This window comes from Equus caballus, chromosome 4 (genome assembly GCF_041296265.1).
Source record: "Equus caballus isolate H_3958 breed thoroughbred chromosome 4, TB-T2T, whole genome shotgun sequence".
NCBI lineage: Eukaryota > Metazoa > Chordata > Mammalia > Perissodactyla > Equidae > Equus > Equus caballus.
The window spans coordinates 48,465,838-48,481,082 of NC_091687.1; the positions used below are offsets into that span (position 1 = coordinate 48,465,838).

General features: G+C 38.5%; 1 protein-coding gene across 2 annotated transcripts in view; it reads left to right on the forward strand.

The window, feature by feature from the left end:
* Positions 1 to 12,269, forward strand: part of PHF14 (PHD finger protein 14) — a 200,780-nt gene extending 188,511 nt beyond the window's left edge. For both annotated transcript variants that reach the window (XR_011437823.1, XM_023639286.2), the window contains one exon: positions 11,864 to 12,269. Coding sequence is in view for 1 of the 2 variants with exons in the window: in XM_023639286.2 (XP_023495054.1) it covers positions 11,864 to 11,887 (24 nt within the window). In the remaining variant the exon portion in view is untranslated. The remainder of the gene's footprint in view (positions 1 to 11,863) is intronic.
* Positions 12,270 to 15,245: the final 2,976 nt, after the last annotated feature.

A 15,245-nucleotide genomic window follows, 5' to 3' on the forward strand; every position in this document is an offset into this window, starting at 1 on the left:
TCACTGGGGATTCAATAGCAAACTCCCTCTGCTGTCACTGTCTTGAAATTCGTTATAATTTTTGAATAAGGGGCCCCCACAGGTTTACTTTGCACTGGGCCTACAAATTACATAGCGATACTACTAACATATATTGCTTTTACTCTTTAAAACAATTTTATTGGAGTGTAATTTACATACAATAAGATGCACCCATTTTAAATGTGTGGTTCAATAAATTTTGGCAAATGTATATACCTACGTAATCACCACTTCAATCAAGATATCAAACATTTCCATCACTCCAAAAGTTCTCTTGTGCAGTTTTGCCGTCATTCACACATCCCTACTACAGCCGCTGATCCGCTTGCTTCCTTGATTAGTTTGCCTGTTCTAAAGTTTCGTACAAGTGGAATCATTTCATATGTATTCTTCTGTGTCTGGCTTTCTTCACTCAGTGTAATATTTTGAGATTCATCCAGGTTATTGCATGAATCAGCAGTTTATTCCTTTTTATTGCTGAGTACTTTTTAATTGTATGAATACACCACAATTTCTGTATTCATTCACCTGTTTCTGGACATTTGAACAGACATTATACAAAAGAAGATACACAAATGGCCAATAAGTACATGAAAACATGCACAACATCATTTAGTCATCAGGAAAATGCAAATTAAAACCACAGTGAGTTACCACTGTATACCCACTAAAATGTCTGTAACTGTGTTGTCCAATACAGCACCCACTAGCCACATGTGGCTGTTAAGCACTTGAAATACAAAGAATAAAATACCGGATTTTGGTGACTTAGTATTAAAAAAGAATGTAAAATATCTCATTAATTTTATTTTGATTACATGCTGAGATAATATTTGGATAGATTCAGTTAAATAAAATATATTATTCAAATGAACCTCAACTATTTTCACTTTTTTAATGTAGTTCCTAGGAAATTTGAAATCACATATGTGGTTCCCATTGTATTTCTACTGGACAGTCCTAGACTATAATTTAAAGTCTGATGACGAAATGTTGGTAATGTTATAAAGCAATTAAAACTCATACAAAGGTCTCAGCTAAACCATGTCCAGACTCCTGGCCAAAAAAACTCTGAAATAATATATGTTTTTATAAACTACTAATTTTGTGGTAATTTTTATGCAGCAATAGAAACCAACGGAGATATTACCTACGAGGTTGAGGATAGGTTGCTGCAAGTTGGGCATTCAGCAGTAGTAACCAAACCAGCCTTCAGGAGTAAACACTCATGTTACTGAGTTCATACATAGCTTGCATTCCTGCAGGATGGCCATTTTATTCATGAGCCTATTGAAAAAGCGAGGGTGTGGCCGAGGAAAGAGGCTGACTGACAGCTAAAGGAATTGCCATCTTGTCCACCTGATTTTTGGTGCAAGTGTAAAATGGTACACCACTTTGGGAAAGAGTTCGGGAGTTTCATGTGAGGTTAAACATACCTTTAATATATGACCCATTAATTCCACGATAGATTTTTACACAAGAGAAAGGAAAATATATGCCCATACAAAGATTTATACATAAATATACAAATATTTTCCACAACTTTATTCATTCATAATATTCGTAATAGCCAAAACACTGGAGGCAATTTTTTTTCTTTTTAAGTGAAAGTCATACTTCATAATAGTATTCTTTTCAGAAAATATTTGTCACACTAAGCTGTGTAGCGTGGTTCACAAAATTAGTGAAAAAAAATCCTTGATTTTCTTTCAGGGAAATTGGATGTATTGTGCAATGTTATTTGTAAGAAGAGAGTAAAAGTTTAGAAGTAATCACTATCTGCAAAAGATGCTAATGAAGGTCTAAAAAGAAATTAAACAACATGCAAAAATGTAGCATTCAAAAAACAAGGTGATGCCTTATTTGAAACATTTAATGTAGTGGCAGCTCTTTAATGGTGCCGTGTTCTGTTTTAATGATTTTTTTTTTGAAGGGCCTTTGCAGTTGAAAATACATTTAAACACAACTTTAAAATTTTAAATCATAACTATCTTCTGGATAAATTCTATCAATTTCCCTCAGTATTAGAGAGCTTGAGTGAGGGGGAAGCAAGGTGTTTGCCAGTTGCTCCACCTTTCAGTGTGTGTCAACTGCTTTGTTTCAAGTGTCTATGAACTTCTTTGAGTTTCATGTCCACACACACCAACGAGGGCATGCTCTTCCAAGGGTCTAACAGCTTTTCATTGGTAACTTTCTGATCATCCAGATGAAATGAGGTGAGTCTGGGTGACTCTTTTGCTTCTCTAATATTTTTTGGAAAGCGATAATTATATTCTTATTGCTCATTTTGTGTATGTATATTTTTCTGTAAAACAATCATTAATGACTTTCCTCTGAGCATCAACAGTTGCAGGTATTTGATACGTCTGCACTCTCCTACATCCATTATAATTTGTCGTTTTCTCAGATGCAAGAAACGGTTTTTCTTTAAGTTGAATGCGTACAGAACAAGAAAAGGAGAATGTTTCCTACAAATGCTTCTCTCACATGGCTACATAAGATTTATTCCAAAATCCATTGAGAAAGAAAAAACAAGTCCAGTTAATTGCTTTGACATTTCCCAATGCCTTGGGTTCCTGAGGCCTGCACACATTTCTATTGGTTGGGTGCTAGCACGCATGGGACGGGAGCAACTTAGTCCTCCTGATAGTGGCTAAATAAGATTCACTCTGAATAGCGGAGGTTGATTAGAAACCTACTCCACTTCACATTACCTCAAGAAAACAATTTTTACATAGCCACGAATGAGCAAATTTCAATCCCATCCCAGACTATCCTGAGCAGTCATAGCAGGTAATAAACGTCTCCCTGTGGTGAATTCAATATGGAGTCTGTGGTTTTGCTATCCAGAGAGGAAGTTAAGTGCTAACGGCAACAGCATGAGAACACATGCAACTATGGCATAATTCTGATTTGTTTTAGAAAAACTATTAATTTCCTTGTTACAAAGCCAAGTGAGTACAACCTTTTAAAACTGTTGAACCATGAAAGCCATTTTCCTTAAGGGTTTTAAATTTGGGAACAGACTCAAGAAATTTATAGCTTTAATGAGATATTCGTTGCCTGCAGTCAAGATGAGAGCGAGATCATTGGTTTCCCAGCATGGCACCTATGTCTTCTTGTGCACACTTGATATCATTAGGCCCATAACAACACAGCCACCAGCGCATTAACATTAGAAAGGTTCACTTTTGTCTCTTGGTTTATGTCTTTCATTTACACCTACAGCATGCTAAATATCTCACTCTAGAATATAAGATACACCCTACCTTTATTGATACTGTCAATGGAGTAAAAAATCACTATTTTCAAGTCCATATTTCAGGCAACAATCAATCAATAGATATGGTTTCCAGAAAACAAAAGATAATTGAATCAGATGTTGCGCATGTAATTCTGAATATGATAACCTTCCTTGTTGATATGTGAAGAGCAGAAAATGTGGATCTCCCTGATGCATGTCGGTTCCAAACGTTATCATTTTTAATATTGAGTCTGATTCCAAAGGTGACACAAGATTATTGTTGCTTTTAAAGATAGATGAATTCTTTCAGGATATTCAAATTTCAGGGCAATGAGAAAGGCAGCTTTTTAAATAGTATCAGAAAGAGGTAATAACCACTGCAGGAATCTGAAATTCTATCCTCCATGATGAAATAGCATATGTGAAAGAGCTCTGGAGAAAGAATCAAACCTATTATTTTCAAAATATCATTATCATTTTTCGACATTACACAATGAAATTCTATGATTAAGGAACCTAATTCTATAGGGTATGTCCTTAAATTTGTGCAAATTTTTGAAAGTGTCTTATCTGTAAGTTTATGATCGCTCTACCTTTTAATCATCAACAATTTCAGATATACACAGAGTGAAGAGATGAGTACAGTGAATCCCCATGTACTAAGTGAGATTCAACAATTATTAAGCTTTTGCTGTGCCTACTTGATCCATATTTTTTTCCTCTCTCTCACTCTTTCTCTGAATTATTGTAAAGCAGATCCAAGACTGCAGTGTTTTTTAATACATATTTTTCTTCTTTCAACGATTCATTTCTTATTGGGTATGTTTAATTTGTACATCTTTTTCTATGAAAGATGCACATTTTGCTTTGTTTTTTAATAATGTGAGACAGTCAATAGCTTGATATGGTAATTGAAGATTGAAGAACAGTATATTCTGCCTCGTGCACTTCAGGCCACATTTTTAGTGAGATTTAAAAGAAGATATTTATTTTGAACTTTTTTTTTAATGGTGATGATGTAAGAAGCAGAAATTACACAGAATCTAAACTCACATTTGCATTTTTGCACCTTAGGCAGAAAAATAGAACTAATCAGAGCTGCAAATCATAAAGGAGAACATGTTTCAATCTCCAGAGCACTGTTGAACCAAGATCTCTTTCTGATTATACTAATGAGGGATAAAACTGGTGCATTCAGCAATGCCTTCAAAAATGCATCTTGTTAGTAAAAATCAAATTAACAAATGGAACATCTGTGCAGGGTTACGATTCTTGCTGGTTTTTTTTAGACTGTATCTTTTTGGCAAGTATCGATTTGGGATTTGAAATTTCACATTTGGTTATGTCTCATTCCCGAAGTCAGAAACAGTCTTATGCAAAAGGTTTTAGTGGGCTGTTTGTCTTCAGTGCCCTTAGACACTGAATTTAGACACACCCAATTTGCGAGTTCCTTCTTCCCTTGTCTCAGCCCAGGTCTCTCTTCCCTGGGGAACAGCTTCTGCTCAAGACCTTTCCTTCACACCTGCATCTTTCCTGGACTCCTCTAAACTCAAGCTCTCTCTAACCTCCCCTCAAACCCAGCATCTCTTTCCTGTGGTGTTCCACATTCTTCAATTAGTTATATCAGAGGAGAACAACTGATGAATACGGTGAATGAATTCTTCATGAGTGTATTAGTCATGCCGGGCTAGGCTATGCTGTGGAAACAAACAATCCCTGAAATCTCAGTGCCTTAAAACCACAAAATTTACTTCTCACTCACATCACTATCTGAAGTGGATTGAGTGGCTCCTCTTGACAGTTCTTCTCCAAGAACTGCCTCATGGATTTAGACGTTCACATTGCAACTTCGCCATTTGAGTGCTCACCATTTGAGGGAGAGAGGGAATCTGATGCGGGAGACAAAGAACGGACATAGAAAATGGTCGTGATAAGTGCTCCAATAGAGGTTGGTAAACGTGCTATAGATCAGAGAGGGGAGCAACTAAATAAGCCCAGAGGTAGAAAAACACTCCACAAAAATAATACTTGAGGCTGGCTTTGAACACATGGGATTTTAGAAGAAGTATTTGTGGGAATAGAGAAATGAAATAGCAATGTGAAAAGGTAAAGAGTTTTCAAAGGTTAAAGACAAATCAGCGCGTCGGGATCCAAGAGAATGCAGGGCAGGAAGTGGTAGGAGCTGCATCTGGGAAGATAGGACAAGCTTTTCTCGTGAAAGGCTTTGAGGGTTTGCTAAGGCACTTAGATTTAGTTCTGTAGAATTGGACATTTATCAGAATCAAATGAGAATAAGGAAATAGTGGTGATGGCTGTATAATATCGTGAATAGAATTAATGCCACTGAATTATACCCTTTAACATGGAAAATTTTGTGTTATATATATTTGTTACCAGAATTTTAAAAATCCGTAATGGAATGTACCAGAAACCATTGAATGGTATGCTTTAAATGGATAAATTGTATGGTATGTGCATTATATCTCAGTAATGCTGTTTAAAAAAAAAGATGTAAGCCTAAATAAAATCACAAAATCACACAAGGAACTTTTAAAAAAACTGACAGTTGAACCCCATCCAATGATCAATTCAATTAGAATCTCTGGGGGTGGGCCGAGCACCCAGCAGCTTGAAAATCGCTGCAGGTGATCCTGATGTGCCGTCACAGTGCATAATCACTGCTGCAGGCAATAAGGAACCAGTGAAGAATGTTAATCAGGGGAATAACATGATCAAATTTACATTTTAGGAACGTAGATACCTGCTTTTCTGCTCAGATCTTTCAGTAGCCACATGAATGTGTATAGAGACTTCATTCCTAATAGCCCAAATCTAGAAACAACTCAAATGTCCCTCAACTGGCAAATCGATAAATAAATTCTGGTATATTTATACAATGGAATACCAGTCAACAATAAAAAGCCCCCATTACCTTGACCATACTAACTCTCTGCGTTTCTGCTGCCTCGAGCTCTGTTGACCAAGGCAGAGTCTGCCCTTATTTCCTTTGGGGCTTGTCTGCTGCCCAGCCAAGCTTTCCTATTAACCTCAATAACACCACTCTCCAATTGTCATTCAAACCAGAAACCTCATTCATTTTTCCTTCATTTTTAAAAGTTATGGTTTACATTTAGTAAAATTCACACTTCAAATGTGCAGTTCTGTGTGTTCTGACAAATTATACAGTCGTGTAGCTACCACCACAATTAAGACAGAAAACAGTTCCATCATCCCCCAAATTCCCTTATGCTTCTTTTAGCCAACTGTTAATGTCTCCTTCCCACCCCTAACCTCTGGCAACCTCTAACCTGTTTTCTGTCCCAGGAGTTTTTGCTTTTTTCAGAATATCATATAAATGGCATGATACAGTATGTAGCTTTTTGAGTGGGGTTTCTTTCACCTAAAATAGTTCATCCATGTTGTTTCCTATGTCAGGAGTTCGTTCCTTTTTATTGCTGAGTCGTGTTCATTGTATGGACGTACCACAGTTTCTTTATCCATTCACCAGTTGAGAGACTTGGAGTGGTTTCTAGGTTTTGATGATTACAAATAAAGTTGCTATAAACATTTGTGTACAGACGGTTGTGAGGATGTAATTTTCATTTCTCCTGGGTAAATGCCTAGGAGTAGGATTGCTGGATCGCATGTGTGTATTTAACTTTGTAAGATGCAACCAAAGTGTTTGCCAAGGTGATTGATTGTAACATTTTACATTCCCATCAGCAATATGTGATGGCTACAGTTGCTCTGTATCTTCACCTTCTCACCAGCACTTGGTATTTGTTGTTTTGTTTTGCTTTGTCTTTAGCCATTCAAATGGGCATCTCATTGTAGTTTTAATTCGCAGTTCCCTAATGACTAATGAGGTTGAACACTTTTTCATGTGTCTATTTGCCATCTGTATATAATCTCTGCTGAAGTGCCTATTCAAATCTTTTGCCCATTTTTCTATTAGGTTGTTGTTTGTGAAGTCATTTTTTAATGTCCCTGAGTGCCTTTCTCTCACTATGATGGAGGCAGTCAGTTGTTCCTCCATTACAATAAACCAATTTTCTTTTTTATTTAAAGATTGGCACCTGAGGTAACATCTATTGCCAATCTTCTTTTTTTGTTTCCTTCTTCTTCTCCCCAAAGTCCCCCAGTACATAGTTGTATATTCTATTTGTAAGTGCCTCTGGTTATGCTATGTGGGACGCCACCTCAGCATGGCCTGACGAGCGGAGCCATGTTTCTGCTGGGGATCCGAACCCATGAAACCCTGGGCCACTGAGGTGGAGTGCACAAGCTTAACCACTCTGCCATGGGGCTGGCCTCCCAACTTTCTTTTTGTATCATTAAATATCCTTCTAGCTCCTGCTTTTCAGAACTAGGAGCATCCTCTTGTTAGATTCAGGCACCTATCTTTCCTCATTTGAGGCGATTATCTCACATGGCTGAGGTCTCTGAACTCCCCTCTTCATCTAATGAAGCTTTCCTCTCAGTTCCACATTCTGCTCTGGATAATTCAGACTTCCTCATCAATATTCATTGCTCCAAACCTGCATCTAAGCAAGGCTATCTTGCATTGTCTCTTTTTCCCCCTCTGCTCCCCCAAATATCCTTTTCTCCCTTTTCCTCCCCATTCATGTTGAAGGCTTTCCTCAAATGTCTGGAAGTCCTTGATTGCCTGCTCTTACTTAAAGAGTGGGTCCTATGTACATGGGGCAGCTGGCAGGCTGGCAAGCTTCACCCCAGGGGGCTTTGATAGGAGAATCCTCCAAATCTTAGCACCTCTGATTCTCTTTTGTGAGGCTGGTCATTTCCTCCAGGAACAACTCCACCGCCTCCTTCCCGGAACTATGTGTCTCAGGACGGTATGCCAGGGGTGAGGGCTCTGGCGGGGCTAGAGAGTCTCATGGCCCCACGTGTAAACTCACTCCACCTTCTTGTGGTCAGTAGGGAGCCTCCCCTCCATCCTTCTGAGCCTGCTGTCCCTCCATCTGGAGACTCTCTGGTTTGCTCTCGCCAGGGAAAGAACATCCTTTCTTCAGCTGGAGGGACACTCACCTGACTATGCAGGTGAGGGAAGGGCATCTAGATGTATGCTCTTCATTCGTGTTCTTTTCAGCTTCACTCTTCACTCAAGCCTCCCATCATGCCTGGAGGTTTCATTTCCTGAGTTTTTCTGGGATTTGAGACATACTGGTCTCTTCTTATCCTCCTTTACTTAGGCACCCAGGCCTCACCTTCTCTGCTTGGCTGACAGTTATCACTCATCATGCTCTTTCCATTGTTCCAAAATTAGATTTTATTTTTATCCTTGTCCCTTTGATTTCAAATCCTTTTATTTCTTTACTGCAGTTTTACTGGGTCTTGGAGAAGCAGCAAAGAGAAACACAGGTTCAGTCGACTGTTTTTAAAAAGAATCAGCCTTAATTTTTAAATACAGTTTTTCTGAGGATTGTTGTGAAATTACTTAGTCAGATATAGTCCGTTCCTAAAGAATAAAATCACTCACGCTTATTTATGTAAAGGGAGATTTTATATGTACGCACACGGAGGTCTCACAGAACCCAAGCTCCAGAAAGCCTCAGACAGGCTGGAATGGGGAACTAAAAAGTCTTCAAGAATCAGGGTGGCTAATTGGCAGCATTCCTCTGTGGCCTTCCACCTATTTTTCTTACCTAAAATTTGTTCCCTTCTCTCTCTGTAAAAACCTTCTCTTTCTGATTACTCATCAGCATAGGTTCTGAATTAACCATAACAGGCCCCTGATGGTCTAACTCTAGGAACTACTACTAATGCCAAAGTCTCAAAAGAGGTATTCTGATTGGCCCAGTTCTCCAGTCACATGTTTTCTCATAGCCAATCAGCTGAGAGAAGGAAGGGGTAGGCTACAAACATAATGACGGCTAGGGCCGCTGGAAGGAGACATTTCTCCCAGATGAGGATCACTAAGACTTATCTACTACATGAAAATTATGTAAGTAATGGAAATGACAGTGTTCTGGTACATGATAGATATTAAATAACTTTTTTTCCAAATAGTTCCAAATTTATGGAATATCTTCTCTATCTCATCCTTTATAATTTCATTAAAACATTTTACTGTCAAATAAGCTTAAAAGGTATTATAATCTAGTATGAAAAGAAAACGAAAGCTAGTAATATTAGCCATGTGGCTCAGAGACCATACATATGGTGATGGAAACTCGAAGCTTGAAGAGTATGACTGTCTGCAGAGGGCCTGAATGAGGAGGTAGTTAAGGTGTAAGCTCTTAGGCCAGAATCTGCAACTTTACCAACACTCAGAGCAACACCTGAAACTTCTTAATGCGGCCAGAACAATGTTAAAGTGAAGAATCTAGAACCAAATCACTAATGGATCAAAAAAGAGAAGTGAATCTGTCCATATGAGAAGAAGAGGTTTTATTAAAAAGTAGGTCTAAATCTCAGGGGGGAAAATGAAATATAAAAGAGGAGGCAAAATTCTATATAGAATTTAATTTCATTTTAGAGCTAATGTGGCTTTGCAATCATATTATTTTTCTTCAAGAATCGTTTTTTCAAGGATACTATATAATGGTATTACAATGACAGAAATGATGTAGTTTGAAATACTAAAGGTAATACAAAACTAGGGAATTAATTGCTGATTTAAAACAGTCCTACAGATTGAAATCCATTAATTTTTATAAAGGATAAAATCAAAAGTAATGTTATTTTGAAAACTTTGAGAAGAAAAAGTTAGACACAGATTGATCTTTAAAAATTCTAAGCATGTACAAGGAAGATATATTTATCTGGCTTGTAAAGGTTTGCGTTTTGTGAAGTTCACTGAGCAGACAAAATGTCAAAGGGAAATCTCAGGTCTTGGTGTACATAGTTTATATGATAAAACATAAAAGAGGCTGTGAGCTTCCCTTAAAAAATAAAACTAAACACCACCACCGACAAAACCCTCTTGCTCTGTACTCATTCAACACCTGTTCAATGTCTTTTTCTTCCTGGTTTAGTACATCATGTTCCACGAATCACATTTACCCTTTGACAAGCTGGCCTGGAGGTACAGGCTTGGGAGAGATGCAGAGGAACTGGTCCTATAGGGTCAGAGGAGAGATGTCTGCTAGCCAGTGACCACTTCTTTCAGGAAACCACAAGAAGCACACCCCTGCTCTTTGGTTGACTGTCAGCCCGAGTGGAGATGCCAGAGGAAACACATGTACAGTCACCACTTCTAGATCCAAAGCTGCCTGAGAGAGACTCTTTAACTGAAGGCTCACGTAAATATCCCAAAACCATATGTGCCTTTGCTTGGCAATCGTACTTCCTACAGAGTCCCAATTCCACGACCTCTTTGTATTTTATCAATTCTTCTACCTCAAGCTTGAGCTAGATGAGCAGAATATTTCTTAGCTCAGGGTTCTCCTGACTCCTCAAGGGAAAAAGTCTGAACTCCCATTGAGGGGCTGGAGTAGGAAGGAATGGTGTGTTACTCAATTTCAGCTTAGTTTCTCTCTTCTAGGAGGCTGAAACTAATTTTTTTCTCTTAAAGTGCCTAAAGGTAATCACAGCCACCACCAAGAGAATTCATTTCCACCCACTAACCAACCAGGCTACTCTATGTCACAGAGCCAGACCTACAACCCAGACTGTACTTCTCTGATTGTGGTTCGTTTCGATATCAAATTCTCCTAGTGCTTTAATTTTTTAAAATTTACTTTAAAAGTTACCACTCTTTAGGAACATGTCTATTATATAAGAGGAGAAATACCCAAGCTACTCTACAAACACATAACCCACAAAAGTTCTTTGAAGGTCAGCTTTGCTAGGCTAGACATGTTAGAATGGAAAGCAAGATGATACCAAAACTTCTAGGTAACTGTGGAAGGTAAACTCTTAAGGTTTCCCCTGTCTAAGAAAATAGAATCAGACATTTGTCAAAGGTGGTAAGACAGATTTTACTCAGGCTACTGCCGTAGGGGAAAGAGACTCCAGTATAAACTGAGTTCAACTCCACTGAAGCAAAAAGCAGGAAGCCTTTTAAATACTTGGTGTGATAAAAATAAATAAATAAATAAAAGGACTGAAGGATGTTGTGAGGGGAAGTTGGTCAGTGTAATCAGGCCTATCTGTATCTACTAACTGATGGCTTATTGAAATTAGGCTCCTACCATCCCATGGAGACTGGGAGACAAGGACCCTTTCTTGATGATTACATTTCAAAGAGATGGCTCCCAGTTCCTTGAGAAAGACATTCCTGGGTTGTAAAAAATAGATGTCTCAAAGCAACAGAGAAAAGATTTACAATTGCAAGTTTTCTAAAGTACACACTTTACAAAATGGGAGATCAGAAGCCTATAGTCAGATTTTAGCTAGAAGAAATAATAATTTCTTCTGGCAGCCCTCAGCTTTCTCAGGCAGCCATTTTAATGGGGCTGAGTTGGCATCCTAGGGACGCAGCCTTGAGATGATAGAAGCCACGCTAGAGTTTGTTCAAATGTCTCAGTGTGGGTGGTGGATATAATCATTTGTGCAGAGAATTTTGCAGTTCTTACCCCCATGATTCCTACCTCTTGATATTCATGCCTTTGTGTAATCCCCTCCCTTTGAGTGCAGGTGAGACCTGTGACTTGCTTCTAATCAACTGATTTCAACAAAGATGACGGAATGAACATCACTACATTTATGTAATTACGTTACATAAGATGGTAACATCCACCTTGTGAAGAGACTCTCCGCTCACTTGTTGATTTTGATGAAAAGAGACTCAAGTTGCAAGGAACTGAGGATGGCCTGCAGCCACCAGCCAGTGAGAAAATGGGGCCCTCAGTCCTACAATCACAAAGAAATGAATTCTGCCTACAACCTGACTGGAATGAACCCTGTCACAGTCAAACATTCCAATGAGACCCATCCCGGATAACACTTTGATTGAAGCCTTGCAGAAAATGAAGCAAAGTATACCCTGACTCCTGACCCACAGAAACTGTGAGATAATAAATGTGTCTTGTTTTAAGCTAAATTTGTGGTAATTTCTTACACAGCGATAGATAGCTAATACAGTCAGTGCTTCTAAAAACATGGTTAGTTGAATATTATTATCATATCAGGCTCCACAGAAGAAAAAAAAAGGTTTCACAGCCAAATCAGTTTGAGGAATGCTGCATTCTATATCCTCCACCCCCACAGAGAGTCACAGTGTATTCTGAGAAATTCAGTGAAGAAGCTTTGTCACATCAGAGTCACCTAAATTTTTTTCCATTATGGAGCCAAGCCACATTTTGATTTTTTAACTTCTAGTAATGTCTTAGAAATCTAGTTTTCAAATTATGGCACCACAAATTAGTGGCCACAAAGAGCAATAGCCTTCAACAGGTACTTGCATGTGGTCATTTTAGGGGAATCAATTTCCAGATCCTTACTTGTTTGTATTCTTTTTCCCAAACAAACTTGCCAGAGAATACTCCAGGGGAGGAGTCTTCAAGTTTTCCTTTCCCATTTTACAAAAGAAAGGCGTCCCTCCCATCCGTCTCCAGTAAATCTCTAGATGACAAACAAAAGGACAATTTGAAACGTTGGTGTCCACGTTGAGAAAGTGAGTGACCATAAGAGTGGGTATCAAATCCTTTCACAAACCGGGTTTTCCTTTCTTTACTTTCACATTGAAGGGGAGCTTATGGGAAGGAAGAAATTGATGTATCCGCCTTTGGAAAATACAATCTGCCACAAATGGGCAAATAAATTCATAAATAAAAGTCTCCTCATGGGTAATTAAAGCAAAATGAAGTATGTCCCAGGATAGGGCTAGGACATCCCCTGGGACAAAGTAAACCCACAGCTCTGAGCTGCTGTTGCTGAAGCCTGCCTGATTGTAGTAGCTAATCGGGACAAAAGAAAAAGGCTTAAAAAGCCTCAGTGTTGAGCCAGCCCTGATGGCCAAGTGGTTAAAATACGGCACCCTCTGCTTTGGCGGCCAGGTTTGGTTCCCAGGTGCAGAACCACACCATTCATCTGTCAGTAGCCATGCTGTGGTGGCAGCTCATATAGAAGAACTAGAAGTACCTACAACTAGAATATACAACTATGTATTGGGGCTTTGGGGAGGAAAAATATAAAAAGAAGAAAAGAGAGGAAGATGACAACAGATGTCAGCTCAGGGCAAATCTTTCCCAGAAAAAAATTTTAAAAGATATTTACAGATTTGTATAAATACACCACTCTTCTCATGAAACTTTTTTTTTAAAAAAAAAAAAGCCCTGGTGTTCACACATAGAGTTCATTCTTACTGCAGGGCAGGGAGGGAGCGGATGATGAGGAAACCCTGTTCTATGCCCAATATGTTCACTCTGAATCCTCACAACCACTTGAAAGGTAAGGAGAATTATTACCCATAGTTTTTAGATGTAGGAAACTACACTTTAGTGAACTGCAAAACTAGGACTTGAACCCACATTTGGGGCTCCAAGTCCAGTGTGCTTTTAATACCACACCATCAAGTGGGCCTTTCCCACTACAGTGGGAAGGCAGCTAACCAGCCCTTTTGCTTTCTCCCTTTAAGGCAACACTTTAGTTTCTTTCTTTTTTTTTCTTTTTTTTGAGGAAGATTAGCTCTGAGCTAACTGCTGCCAATCCTCCTCTTTTTGCTGAGGAAGACCGGCCCTGAGCTAACATCCATGCCCATCTTCCTCTGCTTTATATGAGGGACGCCTGCCACAGCATGGTGTGCCAAGCAGTGCCATGTCCGCACCCAGGATCCGAACTGACAAACCCCAGGCCTGCCAAAGCTGAAGGTGAGAACTTAACCTCTGCACCACCGGGCAGCCCCAACACTTTGGTTTCTTTTATGGAGATTTCACTTCTGTAAAGGGATCTGGAGAACATTGGGTTCCCAAGGTGATTTAGATGTAACTCAAATCCCTAAGATGTACGCCTGTTCAAGTTGTGTTCTTAACCTCTAAGCATAACGGCAGGCCACTTTTTAGCTCATGAGATGTCTATAGAAAGACTGAGAAGATTCTGATGATCAGAAAGTACTTTTGTAATAAATAATGATATAGAAACTGAAAATAGAATATAACTTAAATAGTGTACATCATTATAGGAACTGGGACACACCATTTTGACCTTACAATGATTTTGCTTATCCATTCATAAAATGTATTCAATAGTTACATAGCAGATGAACAGGTTAAGTAAGATACCCACGTGCTTCATTGTCTCTGAATAAAATGTACCAGGAAAAAACAATGACAAGAGAAATTGCAATTTTCCAAGGAGTTTCTTCTATAAGATTAAATACAGATGCATGTATAATCTATATATATAAATTTCTTTCTTTTTATCTGATCTGTTCCCTATGGAAGTAGAAATGGCTCATAAAACGTATACAATAAAATGGAAGAAAATAAACATAAATAAGTAAAATCAGGAACAGGTAAAATATAAATTAGGAATTAAGATCAACACTGGAGAAAGGCAGAATGCAAGCTGGTAGGTTCCACTGAGTTATTAAAGTCAAGTCACAAATTTGGCTCCGAGCTTCCTGGAGGCAAAGCAGCTAGAAATTAATGGATAGCCTAACAGGTTTTGATATGTTATCGGTAGGAAAAATGTATTTTCCATTAGCCGTCTAATTCTTTAATGCTTCACACTAAATATTCTTTGCAGATAAAGTTTAAATCTGGAAATTTTTGTGGAAAATAAAGATTTTGCTAATTAGAAGGAAATGCTTAAAGAAGTGTGCGTATAAAAGTGTTTCTCATTATGAAAACCAATGGTTTCAAAAAACATATTATGATAAGAAAGAGAGTCTCAAAGTGTTCCCAGGTTAATCACGGAAATGTAACCAAGGGCCTGCTGCTTTGAAGGCTTAATCCAAGATGCTTATCCAACCTCTTTGTTGAACAAAACTTGCAAATAAGGACTTCTCAGAAGACGCACAGCGTTTTCTGTGGGAGCTTGAAATGTCAGCAGAACAGGCTTTCTGATGCTATTATGC